Source organism: Cygnus olor, chromosome 2, assembly GCF_009769625.2.
Source record: "Cygnus olor isolate bCygOlo1 chromosome 2, bCygOlo1.pri.v2, whole genome shotgun sequence".
Taxonomy (NCBI): Eukaryota; Metazoa; Chordata; class Aves; order Anseriformes; family Anatidae; genus Cygnus; species Cygnus olor.
Window position 1 is genome coordinate 33,690,105 of NC_049170.1, and position 27,080 is coordinate 33,717,184.

A 27,080-nucleotide genomic window follows, 5' to 3' on the forward strand; every position below is an offset into this window, starting at 1 on the left:
GGGGGGTCAGGATCAGAAGGCTGGTATGGACATGGAGAGGCAATATGATCTCTCACAGCAAACAGGAGTGTAGAGATGCAAACAGTAGGCAACAAACTGTTCAAGCAGAATAGCTGTGAATGAGTAAATAATTGGTTTAGGCAGTGTTTGACTAATACTGTGTGAGCGCAAGTAGGGGATAAAATTGCCTAATCCTTTAGAACAGAGACAGTAAGGTATGTGGCTGCTAACCCGAAGCATATGTTATAGTTAGCATAACGAAAAGGACTTTTAGGCCTTTGATTGTGATAGGAACTAGCAGATGAGAAGAGTTACATTTTTATTACAATTGTCTTCAACTGTACTCAGCCAGACTTTTCAGCTAGTCTGGGTTTTATAGGAATTATAGGAAATATATATAGACTGTAGATGTCTGCAGTGCCAGTCACGTTGAATTTGGGTGTCACATAATCATTGGTCTTGGGTACTACTTACACACTGGTATTTTAAGTATTTTTTTCTAAAACCACAGAAAAAAATATGGAATCCTTGGTCCCACCTGCTTTTTGTTGTCTGGCCCTCTGAAAGTAGGAGCAAACCATCATCTGGTTCCTTCTCCCTGCTCTCCCTAGAATAAAGGATGTAGCCAAGGAAAATGGGTACAACTATATGCCAGTATACTCAGCTGTCAAAGTAGCTCTCAGAAATACAGTAGGATGATGACGTTCACAAGAACAAATAAAAATAGTGTAAGACTGGTGACACCTAGGTGTCACAAACTACTGCACTGGGTGTGCATTTAGTTAAAGGTGGTTACATACAGTTTTCAAAATTCAACAAATCAATTTACATTTCAAATCCGCAGGGAAGAAATTTTGTTTTTCAAATTCTCCCTCATTAAATTGGAAAACAACCTTTTGTTTGTTTGTTTGTTTTAAAAGTATGTTGCCAGCTGGATAGAATAAAGGATACACCAATCCGAAAAGGCTAACAGGACTGTTCTCTTTGGTAAATATGTGCCTCCTTACTTGGAACAACTCAAAACAAACTCTAAAACTGTTGCTCCTATTCCTGAAAATATTATGGTACATGTAGGCATTAGGATTAAAGCTATTTATTTTTTAAGGAACAGTATTTCTGAAAACATCCATTTCTGAAAACGGTATTTCTGAAACATCCATTGAGCACGTGGCCCTATGCAGAATAAAATAAAGCTTTATTTATTTATTATTATTATTATTTAAAATTACTATAAATATGATAGGTATGTGAGGTGAAGCTTAGAGACTCAGTACTGAAGTATGGCACATACTTGTGAGTGGAGAATTAGAAAGCATGAACTATTAGTAAAAATTTAATTGCCTCATGGGGCATTTAGTTAGTTTTGCTCTTTTTTCAGTATGATTCACATACAGTATTCTCAAGTGCTTTACAGTGTTTTGATTACATTATTATTTAGGTCTTTTTAAATGCTTAGATAAGTAGGAATTTTCCTTGGGGGGATTAAAAGTTGATGGATATAGAAACATAGAGCTGCTGATCAGAAGACGTTATCCATTATTGGCTATCCTGAAATAAGATTTTTTTGTTGTAGTATAATATTTGGTAGGAAAATATAGGGCTTGGAAAAGAAAGCTGTATAAGGCAGCGAAGGTTTTAGGTGCTCAGAGTAAGTAAGTAAAGTTAAACTGTTGCCAACTGCTTGCTGAAACAGTTTTAGGTATGCTGAATGCCAGACCTAAAAGTAAATGAAATATTAATTGAAAAATTGAACAAAATGCCTGTTGCACCAACCTTTTGTTTCTCTTACCAGTTTTTGAGACACCAGAACTCTGTAAAAGTTGAGAAGGAATTAACACATTTCAGTTAAAACCTGATTTCAAAATTTTCCTACTACAAAAAATTGAGTACAAATTTTCAAGTGGAAATACTATGAACAAAAGAAATAATCCAGTAGAACATTCTGTTCCAGCAATTATGTTTTCAAATGAAAGAACAGTGTATCCCATTTCATTGCTTTTAGAGTTCAGTCCTAGGCATATATGGAGAAAAACAGAAATCAAAATTGGCTTTTAAAACTAAACTGCGTTGTGCAAGTGTTTTTCTTTGTTCCTTTTCAATTTCAGTTAATTTTTGTCCTTACATCTGAGGAGGCACCTCTCAAATGTTATATTGATGTACTTTTAACAGGCAAACCAGTCCTGCTTGTTGGAAATCCTGGAGTAGGACAAACTGTTTGTAGGCAATAGTCTTTGGAGAGAGCAGCAAGGCTAACATTCCTCTCAACTGCTATACACCATCAGCAATGCTACAAAGTAAGTTCCATGCAGATGCAAGAATCTTATCTTCCCTCAAAGGTGAAAATTTTTGTAGAGTTGTTATTATTGAATGCAGCTGTTTTTCAGGATGGTGGATTGCAGAGGGCAGCAAACAATTGAATGGCCGTGGCCTTCCTACCTGTATACCCAGTTGAAAATTTCTCAGTTCCTGTCTCTTTCTTGCATTACTGCTAGTGAATCAGATTGTCACTAGGCTTAAAAAGTATTAAATCCACAAATGTCTACTGAATAACTTTTTACCCTGCTTTTTCATTCCTGCCTTCCGTTGATTACTTCTATATTAGGTTGGATAAGCAAATACCACTTTCAGTTTACTTTGTACCTTAGTTCATTCTTTGAAGTGTTTCCAAGTTCATACTAAATTGGAATCCTACGTTAACACAACTTAACCTTTCTACCCCCAAAATGGAGAGATCTGAAGAAATCTGATGTGCCTCAGAGAGAGATCATAAGTGAATATAAACTGTCAAAACTTCTTTAATGGAGAAACAGCCTTAGAAAGTTTTCAGATATTCCTGTTTTGGTAAGGATTGTTTAGCTAAAGATTGCCATTCCAGCAGCAACCATGGCCAAGGCACTAGAGCACAAGGGCATAACACTTCCCATTGCAAAAGGAAGCTGATTAAAAAATTGGCAACTGATGCCAAAAGTTATATATTCTTTGTGCAGGAAATTTCTTAAATAAACCAAATAGGTGAATGCAGCACCACAGGGGCTTTCTATGCAAGTGTATAGCAGCACCCACTAACTGTATTATGGTCTAAAACTTGGGAGTTTATGAAGGTTTAAGGATTTGCTATGAAATTTTAGTATTATTCCTTCAGATTTTAAGTTGATACTATAAAACATCTGCTGCTCCTTTTAACAGAATAACAAAGAAATGGACTCTATCTGCAGCTTTTCCTTCTCTCCACTGTTCTTCAGCCAAGTCCCTCTTGTTAAGTGCTCTTCTAGCAAGTCTGAGCAAGTTCCTAGCTGTGGGTGAAGAACTGCATGACAATGCAGACCAAATATATTGTGTTTGCTTTCCATTGTGTTTACAACATCTTTCTGGTGAGCTGTAACAATATAATTTTGTTCTGTCATGTATCGCTCAGAATGACTGCCTCTTATGTTATTTTTGTGTTTGTGGATACCAATGCTTCTTCCCATACAATGAATTCAAGTGACATATTTTGAAGCCTGCCTTATATATTTTTGGCTACCTCTCCAAGAAATTGTTTGGAACAATCAGGTTGTTGTTGTTTAAATGGGAAGAGGCATCCACATCAAATTACACAAATGAGCAATTAAGTCTCAGCTCAAAAACAAAAGCTTAAAAGCTGAACTTTTTGAAGTACAGCTATTCTTCACATTGCCATGTTCCTTCCAGAGTTTAGAGGTTAAAAGATTTTTTCTTACATATCATATCACTTTTAATTTGCAGTATTTTCTGCCAGCTCCCATCTTATCTCTATCTGCTTAACTTCGTTTGAGCTATCTGCTAGAGTGGGTGAGATTAGCATGAAGTGCTGGGTTTTATTTAGCATTCTCCAAGGCATATGACTCATCTGCTCTCCCTCTAGAAAATCAGAAAATTTCAAAATGTTACTTGATGATGGCAGTTTCTAATGCAAACTAATATCGGTACATTAAGTTTGGGATCATTTGGGTACATTAAGTTTTTTGGGATTGTCAGTAGTACTAAAGTCTGGAACGGTGCCACAGGGAAATTTGCATAAACATTTAAGTACAATGGGGTTTAGTGAAATATATTTCCTTATTGTACTGTAATAATGCAGTATTTGAAAAAATATAATGGGATCAATAGGTTACAATTGTGGACACTTTAAAATTTGAGAAAGTTTAAGGATCAAGAAGAAGTGTTCCTAATTATGCGTTTAAAAGTACAGGTATATATGTACCTCTTCTAAATGAAGAAAACAGTGTTCTTTTTCCTAAGATATTAAGGCAACTAAGATACTTTAGACCTTTCATATGCACACAGTTTCTGTATTTTTTCCCCTTTTGTGGTAGAAAATTAGGATAAGTACAGACATACATCTTATTTTTTTCCCCAAATTTGATCATCCAGCTGCAAATACACTAAGGTTCTTCATTTTTGTCTTGTCCTCCAGTGCACCTTCACTCTTCATGTGCTTGCTTTTGTTCTCCACAGTCAGTAACCATTCTTTTAGCTGATTGTGGCTAGACAGAAGTGTATTTGAAAGCATTTGCTACCTTTCTTGAAGTGGCATGACAAACTCACTGTTGAGGTATGCAAAGGATTTATATCACTGTTTAAAGAATCTGAGATGACAACACAATGCCCCTTTTGTTCTAATGGAAGCTGTTTGCAGTGATATGTTTGTTCATACTGCTTTGCCATGAAACAAAAAAGTCTGTGACAAGTCAGAACTACAGTAGAGTTATGACATAAAGCATTTATATGTCACTACACAAGTGCTGCTTTCATTTCCTATAAGATCTCTTGATTGCGTTGCCCTGTTGTTAAGAAAATAATCAAGACAAGCTCAAAAATGTATGTTTACTTTTCATTTTCCCTATCTAGCCAAAAAGATTTTAACATATAGCCTACTATAATGCATTTAAAAAAAAAAAAAAAAGTCTGTTGTCCACAATGTTAGGATAAACTGAATGCATAATCTATTTAAATGCATAATCTGTTCTACTTAGTATACATTGAAATAATCCTTCATTAAAGTTTCATAAACACCTTTGCTTCAAATTCCTGCTATGAATGAAACCAAGAATAGTTCCAAAATTAGGCTGCTGACCAAATACATTAGCCATTTTCACTAGAACATGCTGAGAAGTTTACCTTGAAGTCCACCTATTCCTGTGATTTCATTTTCTGCAGAACATTTATATGATCATTTAAACAACGAAACTTAATGACATAGGAAGGGAAATGAGATGTTTTGATTCCAGCCCTGTTGTAATAAATTCCTAGTGATTTCTGCAGGATCCTATTTCCATGCACAAAATAAAAGCAAGATTCGCTTGTGCGGTTGGAAGTCAAATTTACATAAAGGTTGAATCCTGTGGAATACTTCACTAAGTGACAAAAAATGAGGATCACATCTTACTAAAATTCAGTATTTTAATAATGCCTAATAAAAGTAGTTTTCTCTTATATTTTCAAGATATCTTATCAGCTTTCTCTAGTTAATCTTCCTCTTACGTCTGTAAGGAAAGACATGCAGCTGGCTAAAATCTGTACAAGCCTCAAATTCATGTCATAGGATTTTACAGATGTAATGAATACGTGAAATTATTTGAATTAATTTGCTCACTGTTGTAGTAAGTTTATCTGATGGTCTGCATTCAACCTTATGTAAGCACCTCTGGGGAATTAGCTGAAATTTTATATAATCAGCTTAATATTCCTTAGTGATTAAATGATAGTTATCATTTGTATTTTTATACCTTTAGATATATTAAAGTTCTCATTTATCCTTCTCAGGAGAAGAAGAAAATAAACTACTTCAGTGATAGAATTGCTGAATGTCAAATACTCGGGGATTTTACATGCAAAAGCATCTCAGTTCCAAAGGATGCAGATATGTGGTGAGACTTTCAAAAGCCATGAAGTAGTCAAATTAAATCAAACAAGAATTTTCTGGAATTCAGAAGAACAGTCTGACATTTTTAAAGGCATTTTGTGAGTATCATTGATTCCTAAGGACTTCAATAGTTTGAAAACCCTCATAGGTTGTGGAAATATTTCATAAATCTTAGCCAGAATGATTTTGGTTTCTTGGTTTGTTTAGTTTCAGCATTGCTTAGTATGGTAATCATTTTTATGTATGCTGCATGGTCTTTCAGAGAGGCTTGAAAAAAAAAAAAAAAAAGGAGGAAAAAGCTGGTTGTAACTGTGGCCCAGTAGGAAATAAACTTATCTATTTTATGGATGATTTGAATATGCCTAAAGTGGATAGATATGGTCTATACCTCATGTATTGATTCAGCAGCATATAGATTATGAACACTGGAGAGTATTTAATTCTTACAAAAATTATAGGATAACTTTCAATATTGTGGTCCATGATAGGCTCGCTAAACCACATAGAAATGAAAAACTTGAAGAATTACTTCAAAAACAACAGCAAAAAGCATACTCTCCCTGGAGTTTTAAACAGTTTTAGAAAAGAGAAGAAGAAAGTGGAGAGGCTGTAGATAGTCTTGGAAGGAAAGTATTCTTCAGCTGCTCTTGGTAGAGCATCCCATGGATGGATGTGATGAGAACATGCATCTTTGAGGTATAGAACCTGATTCCCTAAACTACAGCTTGACAAATGCTCATCTTATAATACCACCTCTCTCTTCATCACCCTGTAAAGACAGCAGGCAAAATCTGCAGAAACATTACAGTACTGGTTCAAATGAACAATTGCTCTTTCTCTGTAATGAGAAGAAAAACATACACAAAAAAAGCATGCTGAAGTTGATTTGGACAATTAAGGCTACTCCCCCCACCATCAAAAAAAAAAAAAAAAAGCAAACCAACAACTGCCAAAACAAAACAAAATCATTTGGAAATTAAAATATATTAATATATTAGTATCCTGTTCCCAGATACTGTGAAAAGAGGAAGTTTTCAATTTAAAATCAACCAATTAATGTTTGATTTTGTTCTGATACAGGATCTGTGTCATATAAATATTTACAGTTGCTGTTATAAATACAATTGGCTGCTTCTTGTTACTGTACAAGCATGTCACTTAGGTTCTATGTTTTCTTCATGCCACATGTAAAGAAAATATTGTCTGTTGAGTAAAGGAAAGAAGTGATCAACAATAAAAAAAAAAGTTACAGATATGTCAGTGTAATGTCAAAAGGAGGTGGACAGAGTGGCAGGCTATATGCTTACAAACAACGATACTTCAGTATTAGGAGGCTGAGTGTATCTGCTCTGTGTTGTTCTTTGACACGTTCAGGTTGGTCTCACACACACATATACACCATCCTTAAAATACCCATAAATTTTTGTTTCATAGAGGACTCTTTTCACTGTCACAGGTCCTGTAAGGAGGATGGTTGGACCAGTTGATCTTGGAGGTCTTTTCCAACTTTGATGATTCTGTGATCTCAGTAGGGTTGTGACCAACTGTGACCAATAGCATCCATACAGTTCTTGCTCTTTTAATGTATGTTCAATTGGATTGTATAAGCATTTTATTAGGTAATATTTCATCTCATGAAAGAACAATAACAGGTTTCAGCTGAATATTTTGTTACGGAACAAGGCATAAAGAGAAAAAAGGAAGCAACTGCTCAAATCTAAAGCATCTCCCGCTCAGTGATATTAACTGGGTCTAATTTAGTGCCATGCAAAACTTGTGTGTTGTAGTGCCTTTGTTTTCTTGCCAGAGTTATATGCTATTAGAGCCTGTAATCTTTATATTTCTCAAAAAATTTTCAAACTTTCATTCTTAACGGTTACCACTGCTAAAACTATTCATGCTTCTCTGCTTTGAATTGTTTCTTTTGAAAGAAAACATAAAATTAAAAAACTATATTTTATAAAGCAATTCAAATTAGAGGAAGAGTTGACCTCGCCACTTAAGAATTCTAGACATAACCATTTGACAATTCTAAAATAGAGCAGAATTTAATTGAGTTTTGTTGTACACATACAGGAAAAAAAATGCAATTCTTTGAGAAAGAGATGCATTTAAATAAGGAATTGTGGGAAGGATTTATTGATTTAGTAGGGAATGCCTGCATTACTTATAAATTTTCCTCTTATTGTTGTTTTTTTTGTTGTTGTTGTTTATTGTTTTTGTTGTTGTTGTTGTTGTTTGCTTGTTTTTGTTTGAGCTGCTTGGCCTCCTTCAGTTGTATGCTGATTTCTAAAGAAACAAGGCTGTCAACAGATTTGGGCAATTGGAACTCAAAATTGCCTGATACTGAAAACCCATTTTAAAAGTAGGCGACTTTTATTTTTAAAATTTACCTAGATCTATGCAGTATCATTTGGAGAACCAGAAATAGTATTTATTGTATTATACAGCAGAACAGGAATGATCTTTTAAGCTACCTTTTTTAATATATAATGGTTTCTCTGAAATGTGCTTGGTTCCAATTGTTTTACACAGCTCTAAGAGACTTTCTTCATTCATGTGAAGATGATCTTTGCCATTTTTTTCATAGTGAAATCTGTTAATTTTATCTGTTGTTATCTACCATGGCTGCACTCTCAAACTGATTTGAACTTCCATATTTTGCATTAGCAGCTGGGGGGGGGGGGAGGGGGCAAGGGGAGTTGCTTGTTTGGTTTTGTTTTTAAAGTTTTTAAATGACCATCCTAATTTGATACTTCCATGGCCATTTGTATTCCAGAGTTTCCTGTAGGGCAGTAATGTTGGTTCTTCTACCGAGGGTAAGCCTGAAAAATGTACAGTATTTTGGCTCTAACGTTAATCAAGCTACATTTTCTCTCAGACATGATAAGCAGAAGCTAACTATTAAAGAAGTTTGTAATTGTCAATATATTGCCTGTATGAATCCAACTACTGGGAGCTTCACAATCCACCCTAAGCTCCAGGTATGATTTTAAGTGTCATAACAATTCTGCGTTTATTATTTAATACATGAGATAATTATCATTTACCCTATCACTGTAATAGGTAGGAAACTAATGGGGATAGGAGAAAACATATCTATAGTTTAGCACAGGTCTCAAATCCTGCTCTTCCTATAGCTAAACAGAAAGAGAGAGAGAAGCCATGTGTATGATGATACTGAGAATCCACTGAATTTTATAGCAATTGCAGTCTCATGAAATTCACCTGGCAGATGTGCCCTTGGGGCTCTGAGCCAGACATGCAACTGCTGTGGAACTGCACCAAGGATGAGGCTAGAAATAAAGTATTTCCTGTGACACACAGGTGACTGTGTTTTCACCAGGCTGTATTGTCATTTAACACTCCATTGACTCTTATCTGCTGTCTCATGATAAGGAATCATTCTGTCTTTTTCCCTTTTCATTTTCAATGACATTTTGCAGTATTTGCTTTGAACTTCCTTTCCTCGGATTCCCTGACTACTATCTATAGCAAGCTAGTTTGTTTCCACTTTCAGCAGCATGCTTTCAGTCCACCAGTACTGAAGAATATTCCAGCCATCACACAAGTAGCCACATGGCTTCACAAGGCAGTGATTCAAAACTTCTCACCAACTGCTGTTAAATTTCACTATGTCTTTAACCTGAGAGACCTCCCCAATGTCTTACAGGTCTGTATCATGGGTTATTTTTTTTTTACTTGAAGACTTTCTATTATTGCTGTTCTTTATTATTTAATGAGATAAATCCCTGTGGACCAATCTGAAGAATGGATGCTCTTTGTACAACGATAGTCCATGCCCTGAGGTGATTATGCTCAAGTAGACAGAAAACTAAGATAGAAAAGATATTTAATGAAAATAGAGTAATGGTTTGCAAATTTTGTTATGCTTACTTATTATTTTGACAAGAGAAGGTCAAAATCTGTTCCAAGGGAAGAGCAACTTTCTGGAGACTAGACTCCCCCAGAATAGTTTCCTTGTCTGCCCACCCCATGGACAGAGTGAACAAGGGGGCATGGATTTGTCAGGTTTCCTGATAACATTGCCCATTGCCCTGTATAACACTTTCTCAGTTTGCATGAGGAGCTAGGGCATCTTCATCATACCTGAACCCATACTGGCATGAGATTTGTTAAGGAAAGAATTCTGGGTAACGGTTTAACGGTTTTGAAAGTGCTAATTTGTTCACTAAGAACTGTGTTTTGTTTGTTTGTTTGGGGGGGTGGGGGGGGGGGGGCAGGGGTGTGGTGTTGCAAAATGGGGCTAGTGAACACGTAAGATCCATAAGATCCTGGCAGTATGTGTCCTGTACTGCACCAGGTTGTCAGACCATGACTGACCTCGTGCCAGCCCATGGAGAGCAGGCATTTGTTTTAACTATACTTGTGCAGACTCAGCTGGCTGAAGAACTTGCTAATTTACAGAGATGTTCTGGTTCATTTTAAAGGCTGTATAGTTTCAAACGTAACGCGTTAGATATCTAGTCAGTAGGGTTAATGTCTTTAAGGAAAGAATCTGACTGATATTTAAACTGGTGGAAAACAAAGACTATGATTTCCTTCATAAAATGACGATGGATGCTATGCACAGGCATTTTGAGGTATGTGTGAGTAGCTTGAAAATATTTTGCCTAATGCCGATGAATCGAAAACTGGGTAGAGAAAGCTCTTATTTACTGAAAACGTAAGTAGCAGTAGCATGCTATCTTTTCATTCTCAGCCCCCACTGTAAGCATCTTCTTTACCAAGGAAAAGCAGGTGTCAGAGAAAGTGATAAGGAGAAACCAAGGAAGCTTTCCCCTTGAGAAGACTGGTTTTAGTCTTTGCAGAGGTGGTAATTTCTTGCCTTGACTGTAATGTCAAATACCTCTGTTGCGGTGTTTTTAGCAACTTAAAGCAAACACCTGAGCCTTTGCTAGGATGGGGATGCAGCAACATGTCTGTGGACATGATTCTTCATGTCCTTCATTATGTATGGAGAAACAAATTGTAGTCTTTGTTTTCTCAGTTTCCAAATTCTGTACTTCCAACCACAAGAATATACTTCTGTTTTTCCTGACTTATTGTTCCTTCTGTTTTATTTTTCCTTCCTTGAATAGTTTAACCTGAGTGTTAACTGTATGCGTACGTGTGTATATGTATGTATATGTGTATGTGTATATGTATATGTGTGTATATGTGTATGTATATGGGACCAGATGGGATCCACCCGAGGGTACTGAGAGAACTGGCAGAGGAGCTGGCCAAGCCGCTTTCCATCATTTATTGGCAGTCCTGGCTATCAGGAGAGGTCCCAGTCGACTGGCGGCTAGCAAATGTGACGCCCATCTACAAGAAGGGCCGGAGGGTAGACCCGGGCAACTATAGGCCTGTTAGTTTGACCTCAGTGCCAGGGAAGCTCTTGGAGCAGATTATCTTGAATGTCGTCACGCGGCACTTGAAGGGCAACCTAGGCGATCAGGCCCAGTCAGCATGGGTTTATGAAAGGTAGGTCCTGCTTGACGAACCTGATCTCCTTCTATGACCAAGTGACGCGCTTGGTGGATGAGGGGAAGGCTGTGGATGTGATCTACCTTGACTTCAGTAAGGCTTTTGACACCGTTCCCCACAACATTCTCCTCAAGAAACTGGCTGCTCGTGGCTTGGACTGGTGTACGCTTCGTTGGGTTAAAAACTGGCTGGATGGCCGGGGCCCAAAGAGTTGTGGTGAATGGAGCCAAATCCAGTTGGAGGCCGGTTACTAGTGGAGTCCCCCAGGGCTCAGTACTGGGGCCGGTCCTCTTTAATATCTTTATTGATGACCTGGACGAGGGGATCGAGTGCACCCTCAGTAAGTATGCAGATGACACCAAGTTAGGTGCATATGTCGATCTGCTCAAGGGCAGGAAGGCTCTGCAGGAGGATCTGGATAGGCTGGAGCGATGGGCTGAGGTCAACTGTATGAAGTTCAACAAGGCCAAGTGCCGGGTCCTGCCTCTGGGGTGCAACAACCCCAAGCAGCACTACAGGCTGGGAGATGAGTGGTTGGAAAGCTGCCTGGCAGAGAAGGACCTGGGAATACTGGTTGATAGGCAGCTGAATATGAGCCAGCAGTGTGCTCAGGTGGCCAAGAAGGCCAACAGCATCCTGGCTTGTATCAGAAGCAGTGTGGCCAGCAGGTCTAGGGAGGTGATTGTCCCCCTGTACTCGGCTCTGGTGAGGCCGCACCTCGAGTACTGTGTTCAGTTTTGGGCCCCTCGCTACAAGAAGGACATGGAGGTGCTCGAGAGAGTCCAGAGAAGGGTGACGAGGCTGGTGTGGGGTCTGGAGAACAAGTCTTATGAGGAGCGGCTGAGGGAGCTGGGCTTGTTTAGCCTGGAGAAGAGGAGGCTCAGGGGAGACCTCATCGCTCTCTATAGGTACCTTAAAGGAGGCTGTAGAGAGGTGGGGGTTGGTCTATTCTCCCACGTGCCTGGTGACAGGACGAGGGGGAACGGGCGAAAGTTGCGCCAGGGGAGGTTTAGGTTGGATATCAGGAAGAACTTCTTTACTGAAAGGGTTGTTAGGCATTAGAATGGACTGCCCAGGGAAGTGGTTGAGTCGCCATTCCTGGAGGTCTTTAAAAGACGTTTAGATGTAGTCCTTAGTGATATGGTTTAGTGGAGGTCTTGTTAGTGTTAGGACAGAGGTTGGACTAGATGATCTTGGAGGTCTCTTCCAACCTAGACAATTCTGTGATTCTGTATATATATAAAAGGAATTAAGTTATTTTTCAATTAATTTTAAACTACATTCTCCTTTGGGCATCAGAGTACATCAGTAAAATGCATGTGCTTTTTGAACCGTGAGCATTGTTGGTAATCCAAAAAAAAGTATCTGTATTTAGAATTAAACTATAAGAGAGAATGCACTGTAAATTTCAAGACATACATAAAATAGGTATACAGGTTTCATTTTGGTATTTCTGCTCCATGTGGATGAGGCATAATACAACTATCTGGTTTTCAGAGTGGAAACACTGCAGATATAAGCTGGGATACAAGTATGTTTCTTTGCCTTGATGTTCTCAGTTAAGCCTTGTAATGTATGCCTTTTTTCCTTAACTTGTCATACATAATGAAATATAGTACTTCTCAGTATTGTTCATTTTATCAGACATGGCAGAAGGAAGACAAAATAGTGTCACGTATTATACAGTAGTTATGGCATATATAGTTTCTTCTGGAATTAGTGCATGTTGGTGCCAATACCAAGTGAGGACCATGTTACTGTTTCTACATGCCCTTCAAAAACTTTTCACTTCAAAGCATGCTCGTTTTGCACCAGACAAAGCAGCAGAAACATGAACTAAAATAAACATATTGAATTCACGTATGTTTGACTTAAAAAAAAAAAAAAAAAAAGTTTTTCTTGACAGTTTGGAATAAGGGGGGGGGCAATATTTGAATTTATTCAATAAAAAGGGAAACTGAAAAACATCAGCTTTGTTTACTGACACTTTTTTCTTCCTTTCTATTTTCCATTTGCCAGTGAAAAAGGAGTGAAAGAGAGAGAATAAGTATATAAATGACATCAAAATAGAAAAATTAAAATATCTGGTAGTCTGTGGACCTAGATTGAGCAGTGACTTCCTGTCACAAACTTAGTTTTAAATAGTTTAGACATGAACAGTTAAAGGCATAGACAGCTTTGCTAACAGTTGCTTGAAGCCTGGCTGTTTGGAGGCACTGTGTGAGTGCACTGATAGTGCATGAGTATGTCGATCACTACATTACTGGACTACTCTTTCAGAAAACATTTTTGTGCTATGTTTTGAGCAATTTTTAACTCTTTTTTTTTTTCCTCTCACTTTGTGGTAGAACGTGGAAGACCAAGCACTGCTGCAACTTCTGCTCATCTATTGCCATTTTGCAAACAGCAGAGCAGCCCCTTGCTACAAACCAGTGAAGGGATGGGAAGTACTAAGGAATGTATGTACGGAGTTCCTAGAAAGCTACAATGAAATGCATGCTTTGATGAACCTAGACTTATTTGAGGGTAGCATGCAGCATGTGCAAGTAGAGTATCTATAAAATTTCCTGTGGGGAGCAAGTAATTAATGATGATTCTACTAATGTTTGCATGAAATCGTTGCATTTGCTCTTTAGAGATGGTTGCAGTGCTGACTCATAACACTCTTAATGCAAGGGTTATGGGAGGACATCATGCACCAATACTTCTGCTAAACATAGTATATTGGTGCTGCTATGGAAAAGTAGATTGTGGCTCTGTGGTTAAAGCTAAGCTCCATTTTGTTTGTTTAAGCAGAGATTCATCCTTTCTTTGTGCTGCACAGATATTAACAACACTTACTCTCCAAGTTTGAAAAGATAATCGATAATTCTGTAGTCTGCTTTATTAGTTAATGAAGTAATTGGCCTTTAGAAGAAAAGTAATATTTATCTTTTATGTCCAAGAAAGGGAAAATGCTTTTAAAATTAGATTAATTCAAAATAAGAACAAGTAAGAAAATACCTTAAACATATAGATATTGAATGCCACTGCATGGCAGGCCTTAAGTTGCCTAGCCTTGTGTGTTTTAGATCTAATCCAGCCCAAACTTCTAAGTGTGATCATATTTTTTTTTCACCTGTAGATTTTTTCATATGCATTCTTACCTTATATCAATTTAATGTACTTTTTCTCATGTTGGGTAATATCTTAATGTCACCATGGCCCAAAATAGCAGTTTCTGTTTCTGAAAAGTTCAAAAGTACATTTGCTTTGTTTTCCTGTGCTGAAGAAAAACAGCCTATTTTCAGGAGATGAAGTGAAGATTTTGCTGAATCGGTGAGTCACAGACATCATTGTTGCTCCTTGTCATTATTTATAAACCTTCTTCAACATATTCAATCTTTCTAGTTATATGTATTATCAATGATTTCCAGAAAGAGAGAGAGGCCCATGCTGGCAGAGCTTAGTTTTGTTAAAACATTTTCTATTATTTGCAGTGACAAATAATTTAACATGGAAGCTTTTCTTATTGAGTTGGACTAGAATTTCAATGTCATTGTTGTTTTCACTTTGCACATATTCAGGCGGAAACTATATAAGAGAAGGCGCTCTTGACAAAGCAGTCTATTGTAGTAGTTTCTATCCAAGAGGATTAACAAAGAGATTAAATTACAAAGATAATCGTATGGATCTTTCATAGGGACTGTAGATCTTGTTCTGACGATTTAGAGGTTGATGTGATAATCATCAGCAGTTCAGACAGAAGCCTTCTCAGGTATCACCAGTTTTGCTCGCAAATGTTGGTAAGCCATTATCTTCTCTGAAGTCTAGTGACCGAGGGTAGTATCCCAGTTTGGCAAATGAAGTGGCACGGTACATTAGCTTTACAGTTTGGCAGTCCCTGAAGAGTAAATGTGAAATTAAATCCTGTAAAGTTGTGGTGTTTTTTTCCCCCAACTTTTATCATTTATTTTCATGGTTCCATTGTGAAATAATGAGTAAGGCTGACAAGATTCTACCATGAGGTCAGAGAGGATTGGCTTCCAGTAATATTTGGGTTGAACAGGTTTCTACCTCCCTATTTAGGTTCATCAAGATTAGGTACATTGTCTTTGTATTTATTTATTTACAAATTTTCTTTTTTTTTTTTTTTGGGGGGGGGGGGGGGCAGAATTATTTTTTTCAGGGCATGAGATATTAAGAGAACGAGGAGGTTGATATCTACCCCCCTTCCCCATTCCCCCACCCCACCCCCAGTGGAATTCTCATGTGTTCCTAGGACCCAGCTAACCAACCCTTCAAGTTAACTAGGTTTTTATTCTGAAGATAACTAATTTTTTATCCTGAAGCAAGTCAGCATCTGTCAGGATCTTGGAATGATGCTTTAGAGCAGCTCAGTGTAAAGAATGAGCTGCCAGACAGCTCTGGTCATTGTAAACCACTACAGTTACCTTCAACATTTGACCAAGGAAAGCATCTCTTTCTGCTTGCTCGCATATTGGAAAGAAACTGAATGCTGACATGAACATGACGTACCTTTGGGTATCAGGAGCACATTGGCACAAAAGTGAACACATTAAGTTCAATGTGCTAAAAAGAAGTTGAGAAAGTTTGCAGCTAGGGTTGCTGAAGTCTACGTTATGTTACTACTTTTTGTCACCAGCTGCCAGACTGGTCATATTCTGGAAGTCCCTGGGTTACGTACTTCTGGTTGGAGTAGGTGGTAGTGGTAAACAAAGCCTGCCAAGGCTGGCAGCATACATCTACTCCATGGAGATCTTCCAAATCACACTGAAGAAAGACTATGAGATCCAGGACCTGAGGGCAAACTGATAGATATTATTTGAGTCTGTTGAGAGTTAACTACTTCAAGAATGTGTTGCTTTGTTATTGCACATGCTTGATAAAATCACAGGCGAGGCAGTATAGTTCACAGTAACAAACCCTGTGGTTCACGTGGTTTTCAGCTGTACCTCTTATTTTCTTTATCTCTGAAAAATGGGGTGGTCAAAGGATATCTTGGTGTCTGTTTATGCGTTTCACAGATATTTGGTAGTTTCTTCACTTCCTCCAAGACAGATACATCACACACTACCAAGATGTGTTTGAAATTCTGGTAGTTAAAGTTAACTGCTTGCTACAAATTTTTGCACATGTATTGATTTAGTGAATAAAACTGCTATGGGTGAACACAGGGCAAAATTTTGTCCTTATTGCATGTGAATCATTTAATCAGTGAAACTGCTCATGCAAAGATAAGGAAGGTTAGTAGAATGAGGTGCTTTATTGGGCTTATAGGCCTCAGGGCTTTGCAAGGCTGAGCCTTATCTATGTGAGCAAACATGGAAGGAGCAAAATGTTTTCTTCCTCTTTACTCAATGTGTACAACAATCAATGCTTCTAAATCTCAGACAAGGCTGAATGAGGATATGATTATGGCTAAATTTTGTGCATGGCAGTCTCCCCAGATGCTATATGTTAGCCTTGCAGCCTGAGACATCAGCTTTCAGAGAGGGGAGGTATGCACTGTTCTGTTTTGGCAAAGTGGTGACTATTCTTCAGTATCTTACATGGTCTCTCAAGTGTGCCCTCCTTCCCAGGGCAAATGATATGCAGTGCAAGGTGTAGGCACAAGTCATCACTCCCCCTGTGCTGTTTCTGAGTGGGAAACTTATAATACTCTGCTTAAAAAAAAAAAACACAAGGATTTGCTGTCTGCTAGGTCATGTGGCAATATGTTCATATCAGTCAGCATTGACCTTATTCTTTATTTCAAATGTAATTACACTCCATCACAACTGATGGCAGGCCCAGCATGGGCTCATGAAAGGCAAATCCTGCCTGACCAACCTCATTTCCTTCTATGACTAGGTAACCAACCTGCTGGATGAGGAAAAGGCTGTATACCTAGACTTCAGCCAAGCCTTTGTCACGGTCTCCCACAGTATTCTCCTGGAGAAGCTGGCAGCCCATGGCTTGGATAGGTGCACTCATTGCTGGGTTAAAAACTATCTGGATGGCCAGGCCTAGAGAGCAGTGGTGAATGGAGTGAAATCCAGCTGGTGACCAGTCACCTGTGGTGTTTCCCAGGGATCGGTGTTGGGGCCCATCCTCTTTAATATCTTTATTGATGACTTGGATGAGGGAATTGAGTGCACCCTCAGTAAGTCTGTAGATGACACCAAGTTGGGGGGGAAGTGTCAATCTGCTGGAGGGTAGGAAGGCCCTGCAGAGGGACCTGGACAGGTTGGGTCGATGGGCAGAGGCCAACAGCATGAGATTCAGCATGGCTAAGTGCTGGGTCCTGCACTTTGACCAAAACAACCCCATGCAGCACTACAGGCTTGGGGCAGAGTGGCTGGAAAGCTGTGCAAAGGAAAAGAATCTCGGGGTGCTGACTGATGCTCGGCTGAACATGAGCTGGCAGTGTGCCCAGGTGGCCAAGAAGGCCAACGGCATCATGGCTTGTGTCAGGAATAGCGTAGCCAGCAGGACCAGGGAGGTGATCGTCCCCCTGTACTCTGCTCTGGTGAGGCCGCACCTTGAGTACTGTGTCCAGCTTTGGGCCCCTCACTTCAAGAAAGACATCAAGGCTCTGGAGCGTGTCCAGAGAAGGGCTACAAAGCTGGTGAAGGGCCTGGAACATAAGTCCTGTGAGGAGCGGCTGAGGGAACTGGGGTTGTTTAGTCTGGAGAAGAGGAGGCTCTGGGGAGACCTTATTTTATTGTTCTCTACAACTACCTGAAAGGAAGGTGTGGGGAGCTGGGGGTCGGCCTCTTCTCACACACAACCAGTGATAGGACTAGAGGGAATGGCCTCAAGTTGCGCCAGGGGAGGTTTAGGTTGGAAATGAGGAGACATTTCTTCTCAGAAGGAGTAGTCAGGCATTGGAACGGGTTGCCCAAGGAAGTGGTGGCGTCACCGTTCCTGGGGTGTTTAAGGAAAGGTTGGACGTGGTGCTTAGGGACATGGTTTAGTGGGTGACATTGGTGGTAGGGGGATGGTTGGACCAGTTGATCTTGGAGGTCTTTTTCAACCTTAATGATTCTATGATCCACCACCCGGCCTGGCCAGGACGAGTCAGGCCTCCATGCTGGGAGGAGCAGCCAGGGCAGACAGAGCACGCTCCCACCAGTCCCAGCCTTGGCCCTTGCTCTGAGCCTTGGGGGGGTGCTTCCCTGGAAAGCTGTAGTAGAGGAGGAGGAAGCTTTCTGGGATTTTTAGCTTTCTGGTAGTCTGAAGGGGAGAAATCTGAGCAAGGAGGCTGTTTGATTACTTCTCAGCCTCAGCGCCTCCCTTATAGCACATGTGGAGTTTAGCAGAACAGTACCATCAAGCCGGTGGGTGATATTGGTGGTAGGGGGACAGTTGGACCAGGTGACCATGGAGATCTTTTCCAGCCTTTGATTATATGTTTGTACAGCTGCTAGCACAATGGTCCCATGTCCCTCTCTGGAGCACCAATGTGTTTTGACAGAAAAAGTAGCAGCTCACTGCTCAGCCTTCAAGTAAATTTATTTAGGAGAGCTTTCTCATTTAAAAAAAAAAAAAAAAAAAGACTCATGACAGTAGGGCTGCAATATCCATTTTTAGAATATTCATGGGAGGATTTCCTTCATTAGTGGCCTGTTCTTATCTTCACCACTTGGTCATGTCAAAACCTCAATGCTTGTTAGTAGATACAGAGGACAGAGGCAAGCTGCCTTTCACTTTGGATGTTATGCAGCAAATTACCAATATGTAAACAAACTGAAAAAAGGAAGAAGTCAGCAATGCGTTGCCATTCACTAACATGCATTTCACGCTTTCTCTGTATCGTTTTAACAGAACATGAATGATTGCCTCCTTTCCTTACAGGTAGATCTTGCCAGTTTGTGCATCAAGACTGGTGCCAAGAACATGCCCACAGTGTTTTTGCTGACAGATGCCCAGGTTCCAGATGAACGCTTTCTTGTGCTGATTAATGATTTGTTGGCATCAGGTGATTAGACCAACACATTTCTTGAAAGATCTTCTCCAAAGACAAATGATCTGTGGTTTCACTGAACTTTGAAGGGATTATTTCTTTCGGGTATTTGTAAGGGAAGCCTTTAGAGAAGCCAAATCAACCCAGCCAGCTTGAGCATTGAGTCTAACCTGCCTAAGAAAATATAGCCTGCTGAGGAGACAAATTGCTAAGGCTTACCACGCATAAGTGCATTGATTTGGGGGAGATGGGAATCTCTTTCACTTAATATCATGTTTTCTTTGGTATGATTTCACTGACTTCAAGCAATTTCCTTGTGACTGTATGGGTGTAACAGACAGTAACGCAGTTTCACCCATCTTTTGAAAATAAGAGAATCTGGATTCTGAACGTGAGGATGTGGAGAAAGGTAGAAATGCTATACAGTTGAAGACCATCTTGAAGGGTTTTAACTGCTATTTATTTTTTTTGCAAGCAAACTGGAAAACATTTTTCTAACAGCCTGAAGGGGGGGCAGGGGGGGGAGGAACCACTATTCTGTGGGTTACACCATTAGAAGGTGAATTTCCTATCGGCAAGTATTTTTGCCTTTTTGAAGCAATGCTATTTCTTCTCCCTTAAAAAAGATTTGTTCTCTTTAGGTGAAAAGGTAACGGAACAGGAGGGAAACTGTTTTGTTACTTGATCTATTATCATAACATATCTCTAGTTATGTGTTGCAACCCCTTCAAGCTAAATACCATGTAGATTATTTCTCTGGGTGTATTGTGTAAAGCTTCTCCTAACTTCCCCTTTGTCTTTTCATAGGAGAGGTTCCAGATCTGTTCAGTGATGAAGATGTGGAGGGCGTAATTGCAGGAGGTCGAAAAGTCCCAGACGTGGGATTGACAGACACCAAAGAAAACTGCTGGAGGTACTTCTTGGGTACTTCTTGTTGAACTTCATTAGGTTAAAGCAGTTATTGTGAGGTTAAAGTGGTTATAATATACCATTTTTTCCCTCTTTTTTTTTTTCTCCTGCTCATCTTCTCCTTTTTTCTTTCTTGCTTCAGTTTTGCTGATGTTCCCTCTTGTGCCTAATTTTGTTCCCATCACCTCTGTCCCTCCACAAATTTATTTTAAGTTATAGACCTTAAAAGCCAGTGGAGAATTGTCTAGTGTGACATATTCTGTCTGACTTATTCATACTGTTTTTACTTTTCTGGACGTCAGTGACAAGATCAATAGCAGTGCTTACCCTAAGTATATCTGTTTCTAGTCAGTACTATTTGTCTATGTTTCATGACCATTGCATTTGTGTACATTTTTAAAGAAAGGACTGGAAAAATATGGTGTCTAATATCTCTTCATTTTCTTCTTCCCCATTTTTTTCCCTTTGTGTTTTCCTTAACCCCCCCCCTACATTTTTTCTCTTTGTTTTTCTTTTTAAGAGCTTTTTGAAAGCCAGCTTTCAAATGCCTTTTACCTTGCAACCATTTCACCAGTCCACCCACTGTGCAAATTAGCACTTTTGGAGGCAAGAACAGGAGATATCTATTCATATTGTAAGGAAGCAAAGTAGACACGTTATAGTACTAAAGGAGACATAAATTTCATGAGTTAACACACTGGCAGACATCTGTATGGACTTTTAGTTAGCACTGGATGACCTCCTGCCTCCTACTTTCCCTGGGTTTGAAGAATAAAAGACCAGTAAAACATGAAAGGGAACAAAATGGGAGAATTTAGTTTCAGAATGTTGAACCTTAGTGAAGTGATATAGTCTCATTTTCCCATTTCATTTAAAAAAAAATCAGGATCCTGTGCTAATCCACACAGAACCCAGCTCAAGAATCCAAACTATACTATGCTATACAATGCCATTCTTTGGACCACCATACCTCTTTGGTTTTGTGTTGTTTTTGTTTGATTGTTTTCAGTCTAGAAGTTACAATCAATTCTGATATTAACATACTGCGAACGTGCCATTTATGTAGGTGTAAATTTACGTCAGTGTAAGCTGGAAGCATGTCAGTTGAAGACAGTAGATTGCACTATTAGAAAACATGGGTTCACAGCTGAAGTGTGTGCAGGGATGTATATGCACCTGAGGATTTCAAAAGCTTTGGTGATGAACAATGAAATAAATTAAAAATAAGAATACTCCTTAGGCAAACACTACTGATGGCTAAACACTGTAAGTGGTAATGTACTGACAGAGCTAAGGTATGCCATTGCATAGGCTAACAAGTTTCTAAGGCTCACAGTTTGCTGGAGGTCCACTTTTTTTAATATGCCACATCTCTGTGCAGTAACCACTCTCGAATACTCTGCAAGTTACTATAATTTCTTAGAAAGAAAGGCAAGGATGAAATACTTGAAAGAGCATACTTACCATAAAGTTTACATTTAAAAAGTATGTTTCTATAGGCCATGTGAGCTCCAAGGTGTTTAGGCCTGGTCCCAGTTTGGGGAAAAAGTTGAAAGGTTGCCAAAAACAAACAAATTACAAAATCAGATGGAGTTCAAAGGACAGCAAGGATTAGCTGTTCTTGCCTCGTATCCATGCCCTTGAGAAATAGTTGCTTCTTCAGGTCTTTACTTTTCTGAGTTCTACATTTCTTAATAGTTCTCTTGGTTTCCTCAGTGCTCTTAAACTTTATTATACATTATAAAGCCCTACATATTACATGGCTTTTTTTTCTAACTGAGTCTCAGTTATTCAATCTCTGTGTAGCCAGTTTTCTTCATGAGCTGCTGATCTCTGCTACAAATGTTTTCTCCCCTTTCTTGAACAGGTTTCCTCATTGACTGTTTTTCTCCCTTTTCTAAGTTTATGTTCTCTCAATTCTGGCTGCTGTGAAGTCCCAGCAATACGAACTAATTATTCTCCTGTTTGGGGGGAATGCCATTTCCCCAGTGCCTTTCCAATACTCAAACTGGACTGAACTACTTTAGCCATCACATCCTTATCACATTCTCCTCCTTGCATAGTCCTCTTAGTATTTAGCTGGGTCCATATTTTCTAACGGACTCAGCAGTCCAGCATTTTCATGCTTCAGCCAGAATTAATATAAAACATAGGCAGGTGCCCTGCATCGCATCACCACAGGTAATCTTGTGGTGTAATTAGTAATGTTATTACTAATACCTTTCTTTTAAATCATTATCTTCATTTCCAAATCCTCTTTCATCAGGGTATGTTAGTTTTTTCTTGTGGTCTGTTTCGCAACTGACAATATCTTTCATCTGTGAAGCAGAGAGGCACTTGTGCAGCCCCAACATGGCCTGGCTTTTGGCCAGCTGTCACAGTTGTTTCTTCAAGGGGATAAATGCCTATCAACTTGAATGCTTTAATTCCAGCCAGAGTTACACGTTTTTAGGGATTCTGGTTCTGTGTTAGACTAATATTAGCCCAGACAAGATTATTTTTGTCTGATTCATGGGGAAGTAAACGTACAAGAGATGGTGTGTGATGGGAAGAGATCGATCCCACCTCCCAGATAATTTCTGAAGTTATGAACCAGTTGCCACCAAGGAGGCAGGTGGACCAGGGAGAGGCAGATGCAGCTACTGCTTCCCCAGCAAATGAAGGCTCAGTTATGCTGTTAGACAGCTGAGAACCTATTCAGAGTTCGTAAATTCTGTAGCACAAAAAGCAGCTTCTCCTGTAATTGGCAAGCTCTTATGAAGTTCCTGTTTCTCCATTAAAAGCTCCAAGCTTTATTTATTTATTTGGATGTTGGCCTTTACATCTTGAGTGCTGTGGAGAACTGATTTTTAAGGATATATCTGTGTTAGTAAATTTGAAGTCCATTTTGTGATGCTGAAGACTAGTGTCATGACATGGCTGGCATCCATGTGACATAGCTTTTCCCTTGCCCTGCTCACAAAATGGCAGTGTCATTGCAGAGCCAGCTAGGGGTGATTCCTGGTCTATACAGCTCTTTCCTCCTGCCACAGCACCACATAGTTTCCCAGGGAACAAAACCATGCAAGTGAGTGTGCTGACACTTAAATGGGATGGGCTCTATCAGATCAATGGTCAAGCCTGTGCTGTGGCTCTCTTTAGTTCGTTAGTATTAAGATACTGTATAAGTATTAAGATCTGTCCTGCTTTGTTTGAAGCACTAAATGAACCTAGAGAGCTCACATATCTGAGAACAACAGGAAGAGGCTGAGCTGAGAAGTAACATAGTGACATCTGTAGTACTCCATCCACACTGATTGTCTTTGTTATACAATTGTGCCAATTTAAATCTTAAAAATGTCATATGAAAGACTTGTGTTGTACCTTTCAATCCATGTTTCTTTCAAAGAAAGGAATGGATTTACCTTGGAGAACTTCATAAGCCTTTCTACTACTGTATGAGATACTCTCACTGTAATTTTTATATCTTGGTCGCCTGCATGAAAATGATTCACTTGTTATGTTTACCAGCTTTTGCTAGATACTTCATCCATTTTTCTCCTGTCTGCCTTCACTCATCAGTCTGTTTACACCCTGTTCCTTACTTGTTTGTTATGGAAGTGTTGAGAGCCTGTGGTAATCCACATGAGCTCTAGTGCTGGATAAGCATGAGATTAGAATAAATATTAGAACATACTACTATAATGTACTCTAAAACTTTCAGATTTTTTTTTGGTGGGGTGGCCAAGATCAAGGAGCAAACAGATGGATTCTGGGTATGATTTACTAAATCTGACATTTAGAGACTAGCAGAAAGTTAGTAAGCAATCCTGAAATGCCACTATTATCTTCTCAAGGATCCGCAGTGTATTTAACTTAATGCAGCTCCTTATAGATACTAGATCTTTTAAATCATTCCCATCAAATGACATTAGAGAAAGTACCTTCTCCCCTAAAGCTCAACGTAAGACTGATGTAAATAGAGCAGGAATAATAATCATTCATACAAACAATTGTGTTTAATATTTAGGAAGCATAAAATGTTACATAAAGCACAAAATTAAGGAAAATGCTAAATACTGATTGCTGTTCGGCAAACAGCCCCAAACTTTGATTTGGACTCTTCTTGCAGCCCAATACTTAGAGGGTTAAGTCCAAATATGAGCAAAGTGAGCAGTGTAGGAGGGTGGAAAAGATAACTTCCAGCATGTCTGTGTGTTTTGCAGCTTTGAAGGTGTGATAGACTGTTTGGCACCGCTGCTACAGCAAGGGCACTTGTAAGAAGAACATTAAAGGGTGGACAGATATCTCTAGGCTCTCCACTACTGTTGCTACTGTATCAAGGGTGGTATGCAGATCTGAGAAGGTGGCTGCTAGAGGAATGAGAGGAGAAAATGAGGTGCCCCAAACATGAACATTTTTCACTATGTTTCTGATAACATAACTGAATTTAGAATTTTATCAGAAATTGAGGTGACATGAATGAGAATGTCTAATCAAAAGGTTTATGGTGTAACAGAGAAGAAACTCCAGAAAGTTCAAAGATATTTCTAGTGTATTTGAGAATCCTGAAACAGACCTAGAAGACTCTTCATCTATATTACTTCTCTAACTCAGAGTTTTGGGGTGGAGACAATTTATTCTTGCATCTTTTTGATTACTTTTTCCATGTTTGTCTCTCTCTCTGATCAGCATGATAAGATCTTGCTGTAAGTTCCAAGATCTTTCTGTGGTCTTTCTAAAATTCTATCACAGATTTCATTACTTTGCTAGAATGGACTTCTGTGTGGATATTTCTGCCATTTGCTTCTCTTGAATACATTCAAAGTAGATGAAATCTTCTCTGTACCTCTGACCACCTTACTGATCGGGTGGCTGGTCTTTGTATTGTCCCTGGACAACCCAGACTCCATTTTCTTTTTGCATGAGCATAGACCAGAGGTTATATTTCTGCTGAGACTCTAGAAGACAGCATTGGACATTCTTCTTTCAAATGTGAGAATGTGCACTGATGCTTGTAATTCTTGTCAAAGGCCACAATTGATTTTAAACCATTGGTTTCTCTTGCTGACACACTCTCAAATACGTTCTAGGCAATGTGCAAATCACCTGTGGTTAGAATTTTAGGCTCACCTGAGAGAGGTATTTTTTCTCTGACAATAAACTAGATCAGTAGGGGGATTCAAAACTCTGTTTTAACTTGAGATATTCTTCCACATCTGGTTTTATGAGACAGATTAAAAATGTACTGTGAGATGTTGTAGCTATGGGAAGCTGGTAAACATGTTGCAAATAGACTAGTGAATACCCTCCATTTAGAAACATAAAGAATTAAATGGATTTAAAAAGTGGAACGTGCAGTTAGCTCACAGTGCAGTGGGGCTGTAACTTATTTAATGCTTATGGTTCACCCATCAGTAAAGATTTCAGTGAATTCTTCTCTATTTTATGCCCCATGTAATTTTCATCTGTATCATTTCTCTTCCAGTCTGCCACAACATGGAAGTCCATCATTACTTCTCTTTGCCTTTCTTGCTTCTTCCTCATACCCTTTTTCAGCTTTCTATCTCTTCTTTCTCTTATGATTGTTTCTCACTTCTGCCTTTCCTGCTTCCACTGTGATTCCCAACAGAAATAGACCATTTCTGTTTTTCTTGCTGTTACGCTTCTGAAAATGGTGTCATTGATCTGAAGCTTTCAATAATCTCAAAACTCATTTTATGCTGCTATGAGAAAAAAAGTTTCTCTGAGATACAGACTGACCAGTGCTTGTGACCAAAGACCACTTCTTAATTGATTTTTCTAAAAGGAGTGGAAATAACAATGCATATTGCCTATGGTACAGCATAAAATCCAAGCCTTGCAAAGTTACACATACCCTAGGAAACATTTTTCTGTCTGAGGGGGTTTCTGAATAATGGTAAAAGATTTTCGTGTTTTGACTCAGCTCTACTGAAACTTAATCATCTTTGCTCATAGCCAAAACTTAATTGCAGAAATTATCTGGTGTTTTCTAGTGCAGAGATGCATTTTAAAAACTACAAGATAGTAGCAAATCTTTTCCATTTTCTTTCAAGAATGCATAGAAGCTTTTTCCGCTGTTACTCTATACTCACCACTTTTTCTCTCTGACTGCTTTAAAACCCATTGAGATATTGTCTCAGGTCAACCTCCTCCTTTTTTCCTTCTTTTCTTTCAACTCTCTGCACTTCTGTCTTTTTCATCTGGCTTAGCTTTCTTCCAGATAGTTTTCTCTTAACATGTAATGTCACTTACAGATTACTCCAGAGGTGGGAAAAAAAAAAAAAACACTTCCTTAGTGTGCCCAACAAGACTGTCCTGCCTCTTGTGGTTGTTGGGGTAGTGATAATCTGTTCTGATACCATTTAGATATTTTGTGTTGAAATGAACAATATCAGTGCTGTATGATTTGATTTGAGAAGTCCTGTACAGAAAGAACAAAAAAAAAACTCATTTCATGGTATTCAGTGTATAAGACATTAGTCCTATACACTTCTGTGTTAAGACAGAACAGTCCAGACCCATCTTAACAGCTTGATGTCTGTCATTTTGCTAATTAACCAAAAACAAACACAATGGCCAAAACATGTGCTAACTGCAGTAAGTAGATCCACAGATAACAACTAAGAGACTGGAATAATCCTTTTTAAATGGGAATTGCCTTGGATAAGCCAAATACAGATTTAGTCTTCTCTGACTATTTTAGCCTCATTTGGGCATCCCTTTCCCCTTCTGTAAAAAATGGCTCCTAAACATGCACATAGAAACCAAGATCCTAATCTCATTTCCTTTACATTCTTTTAATGGAGTTGCAGTGTGTGTTAGAATGGCTGGAAGTGGCTTGAA

The 27,080-nt window shown here is 38.9% G+C and overlaps 1 protein-coding gene across 1 annotated transcript in view; it reads left to right on the forward strand.

Annotated features, from left to right (window-relative positions):
- Positions 1-27,080, forward strand: part of DNAH11 (dynein axonemal heavy chain 11) — a 95,178-nt gene that overhangs the window by 10,629 nt on the left and 57,469 nt on the right. The window contains 11 exon segments of the mRNA XM_040550406.1: positions 921-1,088; positions 6,108-6,267; positions 6,270-6,316; positions 8,776-8,869; positions 9,319-9,570; positions 10,336-10,352; positions 13,726-13,919; positions 16,023-16,052; positions 16,054-16,183; positions 19,217-19,340; positions 20,133-20,249. Coding sequence (XP_040406340.1) covers positions 921-1,088; positions 6,108-6,267; positions 6,270-6,316; positions 8,776-8,869; positions 9,319-9,570; positions 10,336-10,352; positions 13,726-13,919; positions 16,023-16,052; positions 16,054-16,183; positions 19,217-19,340; positions 20,133-20,249 — 1,333 coding nt within the window.